The 17,925-nt window shown below is 44.7% G+C and overlaps 1 protein-coding gene across 1 annotated transcript; it reads right to left on the reverse strand.

The window, feature by feature from the left end:
• Positions 1-3,739: 3,739 nt before the first annotated feature.
• On the reverse strand, positions 3,740-8,265 carry LOC124687735 ((+)-neomenthol dehydrogenase-like). The gene is made up of 4 exons (XM_047221486.1): positions 8,129-8,265; positions 7,769-8,033; positions 5,678-5,860; positions 3,740-4,476 (listed from the first exon to the last, which is right to left on the reverse strand). Exons 1-4 carry the CDS (start codon positions 8,167-8,169, stop codon positions 4,084-4,086), a joined length of 882 nt encoding a protein of 293 aa, XP_047077442.1. The 5' UTR covers positions 8,170-8,265; the 3' UTR covers positions 3,740-4,083.
• Positions 8,266-17,925: the final 9,660 nt, after the last annotated feature.

Here is a 17,925-nt window from a genome sequence, read left to right on the forward strand (position 1 = left end):
GGTGTACTTCCATCCTGAACAATGCAAGCTTGCTGGCTTGGACGACTACCAGCGCCTAGTGCTTCGTGATGATTTTCTGTTTCTGTACGGTGATTGGGATTACTACCGCTTAACTTATCATACCTACCAGGGAGATCTAGAGTATGTCCACTTCTGTGATGAGCTGTCAAAGAAAATTAAGTGGATTGAAGATGAAACGGCACTCTTCGGGGATCAGTGGCCGAGATACGAGCTAGTGGCTTTTCTTCAATCACTGGAGATTGCAGTGCAGTTTCCTAATATTTTTGCACGTTCAGTTATCTCTGGCTTGAATGAGCATCTGGATAGCCTTCGGTTTTACCTTGATAGCCGGAAGGACTGGGATGGTGTATATCTCGAGATATGGAAACGGGTTGCTAAGCATAAGGTGAAGTTTGATGAGGTTCTGATGCAATTGCATGAAGAGAACATTTTCCCGTTTCGCAGGCATGAGATAAAATCTGCGTTAGATGATCCGGGCGTCAGCTTGATTAAGTATAATTATGAAAACTTCGTGGATCGCATTGATGCGAAGTTCTCGGAAGACGAAGCTCGTCCCTTGCTTGTAGAGGCCGTTGAGAAAATGTTTCCGAGACGGAAGAACTATTTGGATTATGCAAGAAAGAAAATGGAAATTACAGCCCGTATTGGTTTGATTCCCAATTCAAACCTAGAAGTTGCTGCACAAGGTGGGAGAAACCAAGGTGAAGCGAAGTCTGCAATAGTGAGCTGAGAACCAATGCCATGAGCAAAGAATGGCTTCTAGCACCCTTAGCTGAACATCTTAACTACCGCAAACTTTCTAGCCTCTTTATTCACTTGTTTGCTTGTTACCAAACGAATTTGGCTTCAGCTTGGATGTCGTTGCTTAGTTCTGCTTAGGTGGATGTATTGCACATGTATTTGTGTACTCTTCTACTATGATGCGTTCATCGATTGAGAGAATTCCTTATTTGGTCCTAGCTGAAATTTGCCTTCGTTTCTTGGCCCTGGCAAAAAAATTCTTTCTTTCTTGACACACAAAGTTTGGTTGGTTCCTTATTTGGCCCCCTAGTACAATTTAATCACTAACGGTGTTAAATAGTTATCTAAGATGCCAATTTTACCCCTGTTGTAATATGTGACAAAATGGCACTGAAAAAGCTGTGATATGGTACGTGGAACGTTAGAACCGAATATAGCGTCACATAAGCGGAAAATGCTCGAATGAACCGCCGGGCATATGCTCCTGGCAGAACTAGCTCTCCCATTGGCTAAAAGAGAGATGGGCCCCACAACAGTGCTGCCAAGTTTTCTAATTAAGGGGCGGAATACATATGAAAATACATAAAGCTTGGACCACGAATTAATTGTTGTGCATACACCAGACATGGGACCAGGAATTGAATGCGAAGACAATTCACCTAGCCCAAACCATCTCTCTCCATGCTTCTTCTCACGGCTTCTTCTCACGGCGCACGCCGGCATGACGACGAGCTAGAGCGCCGTCCGCTCATGGACTACGGGATCGAGGCTGCCGACGGCCGTTGCATATTTGACGCCGCGTCTCGTGCAGCGCTCGATGCGGAACCAAGCGAGAACGGCAACTGATGCGGAACCAGGCGAGACCGATTGACTGAGGTGCAACTAGGCGAGGTCGCCAGCGTGGCGCGGCAATATCACTGTTTTGACTCGTCTTAGGCTGTAGCGCTTGAACGGAGGCGCCGCCGTCGACATTGACGATGCCTTCTTCATCCCCAGTCTAATCCCCACACGCGTCGGCTCGCCGCCACCCGGTTCCAACGCCAGCTGACCTGGCACCGTGCGGCACATGGCGTGTAGAGCTTCGGGCTGTCCCTGGCACTCGCCAAGAACGGTGGTTGAATCGGTGAGCAGCGGGAGTGGAGCACAGCCAGGTGCAGCGGATGACCTGGAGTCCTGGACACAGCAGCTCCGATGGCTCCCGGGCTCCGTCGGCCAAGTGCGGCCGATTGAAAGGGCGGGCGAGGCAGACTGCTCCCACGCAGCAGCTCCGGCGCTCCGACGGCCAAGTGCGGCCGCGGTCGAGGCGGACTGCTCCGACGCAGAAGCTCCGTCGGCCGGGTCATCTCCTTCCACGTCGACCTGTCCGGCATCTTCCCGGAGCGGATGTACGTCGGCTTCTCGGCGTCCACGGGACTCCCGACGAGCTCGCACTACCGCATGGGGTGGAGCTTCAAGCCGGACGGCGGCGCGCCGCTGCTCAACCTATCGTCCCTCCGGTCCATCGCCGCAGCCCAAGCCGGACATGAGGAGCAGGGACGACGCGGATCCTGGCATCGGTGTTCTCGGCGTTCGTGGCGCTGGTGCTGCTGGCCAGCGCGGGTGCCTACGGGGCGTACCGCTACGAGAACCGCGAGGTGATCGAGCCGTGGGAGCTGGACTACGGCCCGCACCGGTACAAGTACTCGGAGCTGAAGCACGCCAGTGACGCCACGCGGGGGTTCCGCGAGCGCGAGTTCCTCGGCTGCGGCGGCTTTGGCAAGGTGTACGGCGGGGTGCTCCCGGGAACGCAGTCCATCGGCCGGCTCCGCCACCGCAACCTCGTAGAGCTGCAGGGGTGGTGTCGCCAGCGCACGCGCCGAACTGGTTGTCCTCGGGCCTCCCACCATGCTCCTCGAAGGCGGCATGGAGGCGGCCGACGAGCGCGTTGAGGCTGCCCCTGGCCTGGCGGAGCGAGCATGGGCACAGAGCCAAGGGCGGGCGGTGGTTGCGCAGGTACTGGTCAAACGCGTGCCAGTCCCGAGCTCCATGGACGGGCGGCGAGAGAGAGAGAGAGGATGAAGGTTACGAGCTCACGGCAGAGAATTAATACCCCATGGGTCCATGTATTGTAGTACCTAGCAATTACAACTCAAATTAACTATGGAAATACCCTGCCACCAGATTAGGACCACTCCTTACGTGGACCAATAGAATTTGGAGTTCCCATGGGTTCACATACCGCCGGGTTTTGAAAATGCACTCTCCACATAAGCTCATCACATTGTTGATGGAGAAGCACATGGATAGCTGGAACCAGGGGCAGAGGCACAGGCTAACTCTTGTACATATAGCCCGGTCCAATAAAATGACCCCAGTGAAAACTGATGTTGACCCCAGCTAATCAGATTCCAATCACGTGTACGTCCGCAAGTGCACACGTCTTGGCCCAAAACACTCAGCATGGAAGCCCATGGTTTGCTGAATCGCTCGATCGAGTACTACGCTCGCTCGTCATCCCGTCGTTACCCTGGGTATATTTTCGCGAAGTCAACTCCCTCCGCTGTGACGATTCCTTCTGCACGATCCGTTTCTCTTTTCTTTCCAGTAAGTGATCTACCGATGCAGCTAGGGGTATATAAGTCCAGCAAAAAAATATTTGACGGAAGTAGCTAACGAAATTGACGGTAGGGTCAAATAAGGAACCAACAAAAATTTGTGTGTCAAGAAAGGAAGAAAAAAATTTCTAGGGCCAAGAAAGGAAGGCAAACTTTAGCCAAGGCCAAATAAGGAATTCTCTCTCATCGATTAGGTTGGATTGCTCTCGTCTTATATATGTGAGTATTTTAGAACTCTTTGTGAAGGTGTAAGTCGAGAGAGCAGATTTTTGGCTCCCGAGCAACAGTGATCTCGGTATCTGTCCTGACTGTTGTGAACTGTGATCTGTGTTAATCTGTTCTCAAGCAAAAAAAAATTGCACTGGGATATATTTTGTCAGATATTCACTAATATAATCCAGTTACCACCAAAATACTATCCCCTTTGTACTAATACACAGTAGCGCGTATACCAACGTTGAAAGTTCACAAACAAACAAAATCAAATTAGAAAAGGCTTTCAACTACATGCTAATTGAGCTTTCAGTTCAATATAATTATAGCTTTCAACGATACGCTCGTTAGTCGTTACACAAAATCCAAAAAGAACAAGAATGAAGCAACAGCAGCTCAAATCGGATGCACATAATAACTATTGGAGTATCTCATCAACATGCGTCTGTCAAACCTCATCTGCTACAATGAGAAGGACCCGCGCTCGTTCTTTGACTTCAGTGTGTCATCTTCGTCAGAGCTTGGAGTAGAGCTGCGGCGTGCACCACTTGAAGAACTTGCCGGTGGGGAGTTCGGCGGGCGGCAGCAGCACGAGCCCGGCGGCGGCGCGGCCGGCCTCTTCGGCGGTGCGCTTGCCAGACCCGCGCGTCATGTCGGTCCGCGTGAACCCGGGGCAGAAGCAGTTGACGGCGACGGCACCCCGCAGGCGCGCGGCGAGGAGGCGGGAGTAGGCATTGAGGGCGAGCTTGGAGACGGCGTAGTCCGTCCATACCGCCGGCCACCCGTGCTCCTGCCACGTCCCGTCCTTGACCTGCGCCAGGAACCGCGACGCCATGGCCTCGATCTCCTGCTCCGTCAGCCTTTCCTCGTCCAGCAGCATGTTCCTCAGCGACGGGTCCCTCACCTTCTGCAAAAAGATCAACGCACATCAATTTATTTCTGAAATTTCGCCTACAGAAACTGCATCTCACTCACACAAGTCACAGCAGTTGACTGCCATTAGCAAATACCCACAGGTAATTAGCTCTTGTGTTGATCATGTAACCGGAGTGTGTTCCAGATGGCACTGGACTAGTCAAGGTGTGGACGCAGGACACTGAAGAAGTCACGTACTGTGACTGAAGAAATCTGGCATTTTGTCTGTCGAACGAGTCTAGTCCGTTCAAACTTCAGAGTCCACATTCCATCTTGAACCAGCTGACAGTGAGCTCATTATGAGCTGCTCATAGTCAAGCTATTTGCTCCTTAACGAAATGCTATTTATTTAACCCTCAATTATATGATTTGACCCACATGGAAAAAATCGATTCAGCATCGGCATGTGCACTCAATGTCTGCAGCTTTGAAGTTCCCACTCACAACTGGTGCAAGCAAGCATGGGAGAAGATAGAGTAAGGATTTATGTCGGAAACTTCGCCTACCAGAAATGCATTCTCTTGCACTCCTATATAATTTCCATTAGCAAAAGCCAACACATAATTAGCCGTAACTGGAGTGTGCTCCAGAGGGCTTGGACTAGTCAGGGTGTGGACGAAGGACACTGAAGAAGTCTGTACCATGACTGAAGAAAATTGGCATTGTCTGTCGAACGAGTCCATGAGCTCATAGTCAAGTTATTTGCTCCTTAATGAACATCTATTTTTTTCAACCTCAGTTATGTGATTTGACAAGCACGATTTTTTTTTTATTATGAGTCAGAAGTGGCATGTGCACACAGTGTCTGCAAGTTTGAAGTTCCCACTCATAACTAGTGCAAGAAAGCATGGGAATAGATAGAGTAAGGATTTGGTTTCAAACTCATTACTCATCTGAGCCTCGTGCTGAACAAAATTCACTAGTACTCAGGAGTTTGGAACGCCTTTAAACCAAGACAAAACTATGTGCCCTTTTCACTGAATATAACTTTCAGTGAGAAAAGTTGGTGACAGATGGTTCAGAATGGCAGGGCCAGTGTCATCAGCTGAATTACCCATCCGTAATCCGTTGACATGATCACATGAGACATAACTTACAACTAATGTACTACTGTGGCTGCCTTGTAGCGTGAGAGGAAGAGTCAAGTACACGTAGTTAACTTGTAGTGATGCTATGTTAGTTTGATCACTTACATTTAGAAGGCCAAGCTGGGAGCTGAGGTTGAGGATCCGGCTGGTCCCAGCGGACCGTCGGAAGAGCGGCAGTAGCGCCTCGATGAGCATCTTGGCACCAAAGAAGTTCGTCCGGAGGACTGTCTCGGCATGCTCCACCGAGTTGGTTTCGATCTCGTTGAACGAAACGCCAGCGTTGTTCACCTGCAGGGAGCAAGGTTGGTTTCAGAATCACATAATTTCATGTTAGATTAGGACGCCTGCAGCATTGTTCAAGCAAAGGAGATGTGATCTCATTACATCTACCATGCACCAATTCAGCAGCAACTTTTGCGTCGTTTCCCCTTTCTGGTTGAACGGTTGCTGATGTAGGTGTAGAATTATTAATTGTGCAAGTACATGAAGCGGTAGATATGTAGCTTTTGCCCTCATTTTAACTAAACATTTCATGGTGCGGCCGATGACAAGAGCTAACAAAAGCTACACAATTGTGTTCCATACGAACCATCTGACATGTGTGAGCAGAACAGGTCAAACAAACCGGGTGGGAAGAAGACACAAGAAACTTCTTCTGCTTTATGTGACTTCAGCACAAAAAATATGATACAGATCCTTTTTTTTCCGAATAAAATATGATACAGATCTACACCGACCATATCTGCAATATAGTGTACTGCGATGACCTGGGATTGCAGTGTAGGAACAACTTGCAGTCATCGATCTTATAGATATACTATCTCATCCAAAGAATAGGTCTTGTGCTGCCACTGTTCCATCGGCATGGAAGCATGGAACACAAGGCTTGATAAGATGATATTAGTACTACAGTAGTTTGTTTGTTAGTCAGGGTCGATCCTTCTCTTGTTTGTTTCTGTATTTTTTTAAAAACCGTATCGTGTTGCATGCGGTTCGTAGACTTTGGGCCATCCCCGATTACTTAAAATCGAGTCCATGACCAGACAAGATGCGCAGGGAATACTGTAGTAATGGTATGCACTAAGCATCTTCTGTGCGTGGTTGACCTGCTCCACTTGGGTATCTCGATCGGCTCAAGCAAAAACTCTGAAGCTTTTGTTTTTCGAATTAGTTTCACTTTTATCATGAAACTATATATTGCAGAGTTCACTATAGGTATTTGTTACATAGCCATATGGTAACTTTTTGGACGTGACCAGGGGATAACTAAATGTCAGATGTCGCTATCGACGACGAGACGATCGATCTACAGGTTGGTACTAGCTTGGACCAGAATCTTAATTGGTCGTCACTTTCTTCACTAACTCGCGGCGTATATAAAGGGCAACAAGGCCGTTTCATGCCCTAATTGACCCGCACAGCTAGCTACTCGTGATGACTTTGATCTAACTCTCTGGCTGTGGAGGGACGCTTAATTAGGCAACGATCAAAGTCTATTCCACTAAAACACATCCTGAAGATTTGTAGAGGAGATATAGCTAGCTGTCTGTCGTCCTTCATTTTTGTGGGCCAACAATATATGTTTTTAGTTCACGGCCATAATTAATTTTATCCACCACCAGAAAACTTTTAGATATATGTATGCCTTATTTAGCATCAACCACAAATTGTTTCATTGCACGTAGTGTTGGTATGCCTTGTTTGGTGTAAGCACATTTTATTCTGCAGAAAGTAGCTAGCTAAGGCTTGGTTTACATAAGGGGAGCGAGATGATCCGTATGTAGCGCTTGTGAGGTGCGATCGAGCTGGAAATTTTGTCTAGTGGAGTATGGTAGGACATACTATATACTTTCTAGGGTGGAGTATTAATCTTGGTAGATTAGTAGGTAAGCAAATCTCTAGTACAAGCACAAACAGATTGTTCATTGTATATGTACAATCGGCTCATTCTCTGCTATCAAACAGCTTGCACTTGCACACCACTTGGGTCGTCGACTCGTAGTGCTTGTGGAACTTAAGATATATATATCCTCAAATTAAGCCCCATATTTTCCGTCGGCTTTTCAACATGGAAGCGAAAGGAAGCGTTCAAAGGCAAATGATCTGCACACTGCACAGGGCTCATGTCCACGTCCAGAAAATGGCATGCGGATCAAGAGAAATCCGGTCTATAAGCATCAAAAGACAAGGACTCACCAGAATGTCGAGTCCGCCGAGGTCGTCGCGGATCCAGGCGGCGAAGGCGGCGACGGAGGCGGGGTCGACGACGTCGAGCTGGTGGAACCGTACTGAGGGAAAGCCCCTGGCGCGGAGCTCGGCGGCGGCGGCCTCCCCGCGCGCCTGGTCACGCGCCGTGAGCACCACGGAGAGGCCCTGCTCCGCCAGGCGCGCCGCCAGCGCGTGGCCGATGCCGCGGTTCGCCCCCGTCACCACCGCCACCGTCTCCCCGGTCCACCACGCCCTGATCGGCACAACAAAGTCAGAAACAGATTTGGCAGATCTCTCGTCAATGAACACAAACATGCACGAGGTAATCAAGGTTGGTTAGCGAGTTACTTGTGCGCCGGGGGCGTCTCCTTGGAGCTCGAGCAGTCCATGGATGGAGGGGAGGAGGAGGTCGATCGAGCCAGCTGGCCCTTGGTTGCCTCGAGCCGGGGAAGAGTCGGGAAGGAGAGAGGGAGGCACCGGACACGAGAGAGCAAAGCAAAGCCTGCTTGGAGTGGGATGCGGTGGAATAGGGCAGTATATATAGGGACGGCTACCCGGCGCAAGTGGGTGTGGGTGATGGGAATCCGTCTGGTTTCTGTTTGGCGTTGGGGGCGAGAGCCGGTCAACTGACGGGCTTGCAGTGCAGGGCACAGTGATTGCAATCTGAAAGCGAGTGACTCTAAGCGCCATTTATACATTCTTAATTTAAATATTAGGGTTAAAGTTGTGCATTGCCAGTAGAGTGTGCCTTGTACTCCCTCCCTTCATAAATAGATGTCTTACATTTGTTAAAATTTGGATGTATGAAGTAATATTATATTGTAGGATGAAGGCTTAGCCTAGGTTGTGGCTACATAAGTGTGCTTTATATTTTATCGATTTGAGTATATTTATGTACTATATCTTAGATACTACAAAGCAAGTTCCGATGAAAAAACTGTAAGTGACATCACATTTTTCACTATATTTCCAAAATACATTTATATTTATACACATAAAAAGAGTACGTGGAAAAAAAATGCGTACTACCTAAAAATTATTATGTATAGCACTAAAATAGTCTTATATACTACTCCCTCCGTTCCTATATATAAGCCATATAGTTTTTTGAGAAAAATTCCAGAATATAAGGTTTATTGCGTTGTCCTACTTGTATGGACAATATTTTTGGAGATTTGATTAGGTTTACTTATCTTATGCAAAGTCCTCTATTAGCTCACGGCAATTACGTACGGTTAACCCTAGCCAAACATGGTGTAATTTTTCCTAAATATGCGTTTCTTAATTTTCGTGCCAGAAATTATATGGCTTATTTAGAACAGGAGGGACTAATATACTTCATACTATCTGCAAATAGTCTTCGGTATTCTCTAGATTATGTCAAACACATATGCATGTGTAACTAGGTACATCGAGGTGTAGTACGAACTTCTCCTACTCTATCATGAAGCATGTCGGAGGTTTTTCAAAATTCGGATGTACCTAGATACTATTTAACGTCTAAATACATCTTAATATTAACAAATGTTAGACTAGTTTCATGGGACGGAGGGAGTATAAAAAATGTAGGAGATAGATGGCAAAGTGGGGCTAAATGTAAGATGGCTACATGTAACATGTTTGTATGAAAATCCAAAAACAACAATTTACAATTTGAAAAAAATAATTAAACAGATCTTCCAGAGGTAGAAAATGATTTATTCGACCGGTGTGCAAAATATCGATGCGAAATAATCAGTATTATAGGCTATGCAGAACTGAAAAAGTTGTAGATTTGAAGTATTGAAGACTGCAACTTTTCAAATCTCCAAAATTTGTAAGATTTTTCCACTTTTATGTAGCCTAGAATAATAATAAAAAAATTGCGTTGAGATTTTGCAAATTCATAGAATACACCATTCACTATGTCTAGGATTTTTTCCAGGGTTTTTAAAAACTTCATAATGTCATTTTTTAAATTTTGAAAATACCAGTCTACATGTATCCTCTAGCTGAGTAGAAGAAAAGAAAAGAGGGGCACCATTTGTGGTTTCTGATAGGCATGGTATATGTACCGAAAAACACATGAATGTATAATGGAAAAAGTTTGCGAGTACCTAGACGAAAAAACATACCCTTGTGGGAGTGACAACCTTGTATTGGTTTTTATGACTGTAGAATTGCTGTTGTTTTGATGAAAAATGAAACATATTTTCTCATTGTCGGTTGTCTACTCGTGCACATGGAGCAAATTGCAGCGACCAAGGCATAAAGATCTCTTCATATTGACATGTTCATGAAAGAAACCCCTTTGCTTTGCATGTTAAGAGTTCGGTTCAATTTTTTTTATATTTTTGTATGGGATGCGTGCATCTTATTATGCAGATGTCTGTTGGTTTTAGCGACTTGATGTGAAAATAAAAGCTCTCTATATAGAAGAAATCATGGTTTCCAGGACTACAAAATAAACAAGTACCTGTAAAAGGAATTTAATATGTTGAATCCTCTAATTATCTTTCTTGCGAAATTGCATTGAATTGAAGATGCAGCTCGCGTCGGTGGAAGGGAGACTTGGTTGGCTAACACAGCTCCGCACATGCTGTTGTTGCTTCCAGTGGCTACTGACCCTCTTAATCTAACTTGAAATCTTGCTTCCTCGATCGGGTGCAAAGGATCAGCTCCGCAATGCATTCGTCGTGCCTCGTGCGTGCATGGGCGCATGGCCTGTCAGAAAAGAATCCCAACGGTCCACTGTCTTGAAAACAAGCACAAGAACTAGTCTCGTCTGACGTCTGAAAAGGGCAAAATTAGGGGAGGACGACAATGAAAGAGTACGTTGGAAATCTTACGCGCGCACCCAACTGATTGACATGTAACATGTTGTTCACGAATAGTATGCATGGGTGCTATTGTCGACCCCTTTCAGGATTATGTTTCGTGTGATGCTTAAGTTGCAATGGCTAGCTAGTTAGTTAGTTAGTTAATTGGGATGATTTTTAACTAGTTGAAGGACTGGGTCACTCAGCAGGCCAATGCGGTGTTTCTTGCATGAATCTGAAAGTCACATGATTTTGACAACTTCGATTTGGATCCACATTGCATGGATGGAAACGTGTAAATTCAAATTGATATCTTGGTGGTACATAACTGCCATGGAAACATTTAGAATGACCCCAAAAGGCCAAAAGCCTACTTTTCCGAAATGCAGGGAAGTGGGAACTAATAGTCACGTGAAGAACAACTCCGTAACGTAACTGTCAGATTGCAAAACTAAAGTAGTAGTTCAGGTCTTGGGAGTTCTGATTGCTCGCTACACGAGGGAGTCAATTATGCGAGCTGAGTAAACTAGCTAGCGTCTGACGTACGTGACCAAGACAACGGCCAACTTGTCAGACAAAAGAACTATCAACCGCTCAATTGCCAAGACATGGTGGAGAACGGCAGTTCTTGCAATCTAGCACGGGGCTCACGTTTTCTGACGGAAATTGGCCAAATTGTCACGTTTTCTAAACACTGCACGCCTTAATTGGAGTTCATCCCTGGCAGTACGTCTGGCACACTTCCGTTTCAAGTTTCTGGCCATCATTTTCTTGGCTCTTGTTTTTTGGAGTACTTATTTGAAGATTAGATGGACTAATTAGGTACAGGCAAAGCCAAGCTAGAAGTTCAAATCAGAAAGGAATGAACTATGTACTTCATGATGCGAGTGCACGTTTCTCACAATTAGGTTGCTATACATATAACTAGCTAGATCCTTAAATTGTTCCTAATGTATTGACCAGACATCAACATAAAGTGGTTCAGCAGTTGAGATCGTGATGGAGCGTACGTCATAGTGTTGTTTAGTTGCAGGACGATAACACCGACCACGTGCTAATGTCTGATTAGCGCAATTTTAGTACCACTATGCCATTAAAATAACCAAGAAGCCTAGCTCATTCTTCACAAATGGGGACGACGTCCATTATCTCAAGGGATCAAACTGACCTCAGCCTCTAGTTAGTTAAACGTGGCTAGCCAGCAGGGTGTTATGCATGTTACGGCTACGAGTGTATTTATCTCAACCTAGATTCTCATAACAGAAACAAGGCGTTCATATGCTCCTGGTTTTCATATGATTTTTTAATGTATTTCAAAATAATAATAATAATCAACAAAAAAATCACGCTAATATATCGATGTTTTATGTGTTGGCAAAGTCGTTCCACAAAGATACGCTATGTTTTTGTGTCGTGTGTAAAAAAGATAAAATTTAGTGCCAAAAAAACTCTATGTGAGATATTTTCTTATATTTTTTACACAAGACAGATAAATGTTGATTTTCTGCTAAATTTGGCATGCACATATAGAATATTAAGATATATGTGCTGACTTTTTGTTCAGAATCTTTTGATATTTTAAAGATTTTTTTCTGATTCCAAGAACATATTCACCCAAGATCAAAAGTTCATTTCCAGTTATAATATTCATTGTTACTTACTCAGCAATCTAAAGAAAACCTTTGCTAGGGGTTGGGACCTGGGATTTTTTGGTGGTCCTACTACTTTGTGTGCATCGTCCACAACTTGCTAGTGGACTAGTGGTTGTGGCACAACTATACACCATGCATGGCTTTCTTGATGCATTAACGTTAGTGGGGAAATAAACATGGTTTTTGTGGCTATTTAGGAATTACAGACCAATCAGGCATCGAAGTGGAAGAAGGACGATGAGAAAGCGTCAAACTTAGAAGACATCAAACAAAAAGCAAAACAGCTCCAAGCGAACACGACAGAGCTAACTAAACAATATGCTAAACTAATAAAAACAAAGAAAGAAGGAGAAGAGGAAACGCAAAATAATAATAAGGTTACAAAGAAAGGAAAACAAAAATAGCCGGTGCAGGGAAGGTTTTCAGGATGTCAGTGCACATGAGCGGATGCAGCGGGTGGGTCGGGGGGGGGGGGGGGGGGGGGGGCGGGGCCCACCCATACCGGCCCAAATGAGTGCCGGCCCGCTCGTTGAGGGCATGCTCTAAAAGAGCATGAAAAGAGGCGGAGCTGTGTTTCGATCCGAAGTGTCGAGCATGGGAAAGTTGCACTTGCCACTGAGCTACACCTGTGACGTTGATTAGAATGTGCACTGGCCCTCTTTATTTGAGATCTTAAATATCATTCGATTAAGATTTGTTCTTCTATATATATGTTTATAATCAGTTCCTATAAATTTTGGTATGTTTATCACAGGTTTATCTGCTTACTTCTCTTTTCTTTATTTTGTTACCTTTTCAAAACTATGTTTATATTTTTTATGACTCGATTTTTTGTTTCACTTTTTTTACATCAATCTTTTGGTGCGGTGTTACCTGTATATTTCGAATATGTTTCTCGGACACGACATTTAGTTTTCTATGTAGTTGAGATATATTCTTCATACGGTATCTAGATATTAATGGTTTATTTTTAAAAAATCACTCTCTCGGTGCGGTGATTCCTCTCTCGGTGCGGTGATTCCTGTATATTCAGGATATGTTTCTCGAACACTACATTTAGTTTCCTACAAAATTGATATTTTTTCTACCGGTGGCGGCGGATGTTGAAAGTGTATTTTCCGCTATGAGTCTAGTGAAAACAAGTTGAGAAATAATATCGGTGGGTGACGAGCTCTTTTAGTGACATTTATCGAGCATGGTATTCGTTAATGTAAGTGATGATACCATAGTTGAAACTTTCATGACAATGCAAGAGCATAGATTGAAAAAATGATGTGATTTTATATTTATGCTATATTTTATCATGTAATACTCTTTTCATGTTTTGAATTATTTGTATTATAATCATGCATATTTGATATATGTATTGAACTCCAATGGTAACATCCATTTTTTTTTATTATACATTTAATAACTTCTTTCACAATTGGGGTGAAGCAAAAAAAAAATCGGAGGTGTGCCCCCCTCCAATTTTATCTTGCGTCACATGTATAAATTGCTAATAAAGCCATAGATCGATCGATAGAGTGAATCAGTGAACGCATGCATGCAAGTTGCAATACGCAAAACAAGAAAGCTGGTCTACGTACACTCCATCGTGATTTCACACACCTGGCAACAGAAATCATATAAGAAAGAATCATGCAAAGTAGATATGAACATGTTGCCTGAAGTCTGAACTACTAATTGACTCTTGCTAACTTGTAGCACCACAACCCCTTTTTGGCACTACACATTGGTTTGTACATACATATGTACAGTGCTGACTAATGACTGGACCTACATTGGGGTTCTATACTTCTTCGCTCTTCAGGCTTCAGAAAGAGGTGTATCATGTGGGGCTCATGCCAGTTCAAGTCCATGTCGATCGCACCACACCGGCAACCTAGGCAAAAAAAACCTAGGCGGTCCAACTGCCCCGCGCCCGCGCCGGGCGCCGGCACATGCCTTTGCCGCTATGTCTCCAGCGCATGCAGGTTCGCGTCCATCGATCTTACATTGATCGTTTCCAGCTTGTACCGAGATATCGACCGATAAGAAAGATCCCAAAGTACGAAAGCTCAACTGGAGATGCTCTTACCAGGCAGCGTCCTGTGAGGAGATACCGCATCGGGAAATTCAATTGGGCTCCACTAGTGGAAAAGAGGCCTTTCGTCCCACTCTTCAGTCCCCGTTTTGAACCAAACCGGGACCAATAGGGGGTATTGGTCCCGGTTCATCATGAAAACCCTTTAGTCCCGGTTCGTTTGGACCCTTTAGTCCCGGTTGGTAATACAAACCGGGACTAAAGGTGGTCTATGGGGCAAAACTCTTTAGTCCCGGTTCGTATTACCAACCGGGACTAAAGGTCTACCCTTTAGTCCCGGTTCGTGACACGAAGGGGGACTAAAGGGTTTTTGCCTCCCCATGCAGCTCTACCACCCCCCCCCCGGTGGATCGCCTTTTTTAACACTGTAAAATATAAAACAAAATGATAGAAAATTCAAAAAATAAAATCTTTTCAGATTCTTGTATGTTATGCAACTTACTATTAGGGAAAATTAACAAATTTGAATTTTTACTTTTTTTGCAAAAAAGTTTTGAAAAATGGTAAAACCGCAATAACTTTTGCATACGACGTCGAAAAAAAAACGTATAATATATCAAAAAAATCCTGGGAAATTCGGAAAATATGGTTTACCCGGTTAGCCAATTTTTAGATTCTCAAAATTTCAAATGAAAATATGAAAGCAGGAAGATTTTAGTTTTTGCCAGAAATTCGGAATTTTATTTTTTAAATTTTTTTAAAATAATAATTACATCATGCATAAAGATTACTATTACTTAACCATAAAGTTAGCCAATTTTTTAGATTTTCAAATTTTCAAGTTTGGCAAAAAAATATTAAAAAATAATAAATTAAAAAAACAATTATAATACAGATTTAAAAAATTATAATTATAATACCATTACCACAACATGTACGTTATTAGTTTTGTTTATTAAAATAATTATTTGGAATTCGAATAATAAATAAGTGTGACATCGACCAACATGTTAATAGGATTGATATGGCACTAGTATCACAACATGCGCGCGAAGCACTTGGAAGCGGGATGGGAAAAGAACTTGGAAGTTAAGCGTGCTAGTGCTGGAGTAGTGGGAGGATGGGTGACCGAGCGGGAAGTTGGACCACGAGTAAATAATTTGACTAGAGATTAAGGGTAGTTAGAGATTAAGTGGAGTTAGAAACTAAACTAGTTAAATAACTGAAATAATAGAAATTCCGAAAAATAGGAAAAAAAAGAGGAGCGAAAAATAATTGGGAACCAAATAGATAAAAAAATAACGAAATAACCTTTAGTCCCGGTTCGTGTTACAAACCGGGACTAAAGGGTTTTTTCCTCGACGCGCGCCAGCAGCCCACGTGGCGGGACCTTTAGTCCCGGTTTGTTTTACAACCGGGACTAAAGGGGGGGACCTTTAGTCCCGCCTAATTGGTCCCGGTTTGGAAACCGGGACTAAAGGCCCAAATGAACCGGGCCTATAGCCCCGTTTTCCACTAGTGCTCATGGATACATATGAACTCGTTGTGTGAAAATATATTTTAAAATGTTAAAAAATTCTAAAATAAAATTCAACATGTATATCTAGACATTCTATATTCACAGACAAATTTTCTGGAAAAATAATATTTTTTGTGTCTTGTGTGAAAAAGATAAATTTTGATGCTCCAACACGACTAGGTACAGAACATTCTTTTGTCTTTTTATACATGTCAAATAAAATATTATTTTCCCATGAAAACTTGTGTACAAACATATAATGTTATGATGTATACCCGAAATTTTGTTTCAGAATTTTTTGATATTTTTAAATTTGTTTTTTAATTATTCTAAATTATAGGTGCATATGCACCTATGAGCCAAAACGCCACCTCCGTACCGCAGCGGCTTATAATGTTGGATAATTAGACATAATTTTCATTATCAATTTCAGGTTATAAAACATGACTACAACAATTACTTACCTATGAAACTCAAACATACTAGATGTATTAATCAACATGAACAGTAGCAGGGCATATCGTACAACAACCATCGCTAAACAGATCAGGATATGTCACACGTACCGATTTGGTGGAGGTGTAACACTCGTTGTCATTATCGATCTTCGAAGTAGACGACGTCTAAGATGATGGTAGGCAGCACTGCCAGAATTGAACGAAAGACGACCCATGATGAAGAGATTGAGCAGTCGCGTAGAGCGCTTCCTAGAAACCTAATTTGTCCTTTCCCGTACATGATCGCAAAGGTGAGCGGCTCCGGAGACCTGCTCTCCCGTTCGCTGGTGCACGCCGACGGGCGAGATTGATTAAGCTACGATGGCGGCACAAGCAGAGAGAGGTGGCAAAACCCTAACTCGTATATCAGATGTGTTTCTATGGTAGCCGGGCAAGATATTATATTGGCTCAGGAAACCTAGACAAGGTGCGCCCACGTCGCACGGTTCTAGCCATTTACAAATAGCCCACGGTCCGGGAACGACCGAAACTGACTAAATGCAACGCGTCCTTCTAAGATTCTATTTGTTTTACTGAATTGCTAAAAGAAGGAAAATGTAGGCTCGAGGCTCAATAAACTTAACACGAGCACATCACGCGTGTGCATCGTGTCGTGTCGCGTGGAGATGCTCCAGCAGGGCGACACGTATTTTTTTCTACTTATTTTTTTTTCTCTTCTCCATTTAAAAGATAGTTCCAAACATTACATATTGAAACATGGTTTTACACAAACTAACACATAATTTGAATATGGTTTACAAAAACTAATACATAGTTTGAACCATGGTTCACACAAATTAAAACATTGAAAAATGAGGAAAGCCAGTAGTGTTGGTTCCGTATGTTCATAGACTGCCGAAGCGATGCAGCGGCGCCAGTCGCTGGTGCGCCTGAGAAAATGCATCGACGCAGGGTCGCTGCCATGCGGGCCCGAAGAAACATCCGCCAGACGCGAGCGGACACTTCGTCCGTAGAGACGCATCCAGGGCGCATATTTGGGCCTTTGCATCACCGCGAACGGCCCGGTCACTTTGCGTCGCCCCGCCGGAGCAGGGACCCGACGCATTTTTCGGCCCGGCGGACGCAAACGGTCGCTCAGTGGATGTTTGAGTCGCGGTGTTGGAGATGCCCTAATAGCCATGCCTCGCGTGGAGCGTGGCCGTCGCCTACCTCTGCGCACGAAGTAATGGCGACGCCACGCGTGCTGCGGGCGTCGCCTGCCTCCGGTCTATATAAACAGGGGCGCGCGCATCTTATCTCCTCCCACACTAAACCCTAGCCGCCGCACAACCTCTACCGTAGCACCACTGCCGCTCAACCTCCACCTTTACCACCATGAGTAGTGCCGGCGCGGTCAGGCTGCCGCGCCTCCACCTCCACCTCCGACTCCACCTTTCCCGGCCTCGAGCTCCTCGACTCGATCAGGGACGCCAAGTTCCTGGCTGACGCGGAGAAGGAAGCAGAGGAGGAGCGGGTGGCCCACGCGGTGTTCGACGCCGAGATGGAACGCCGCAGGGTGGCGACCGCCGCAGCCGCTGAGGACAACGACTCCGACATCTCATGGTCTTCTGATGACCCTGATGCGCCTACCCCGGAGGAGAAGCCGGCGGAGCAGAGGGTGTTGGTCGATTCCTTCAAGACACTCACGAAGGT

This window comes from Lolium rigidum, chromosome 2, assembly GCF_022539505.1.
Source record: "Lolium rigidum isolate FL_2022 chromosome 2, APGP_CSIRO_Lrig_0.1, whole genome shotgun sequence".
NCBI lineage: Eukaryota > Viridiplantae > Streptophyta > Magnoliopsida > Poales > Poaceae > Lolium > Lolium rigidum.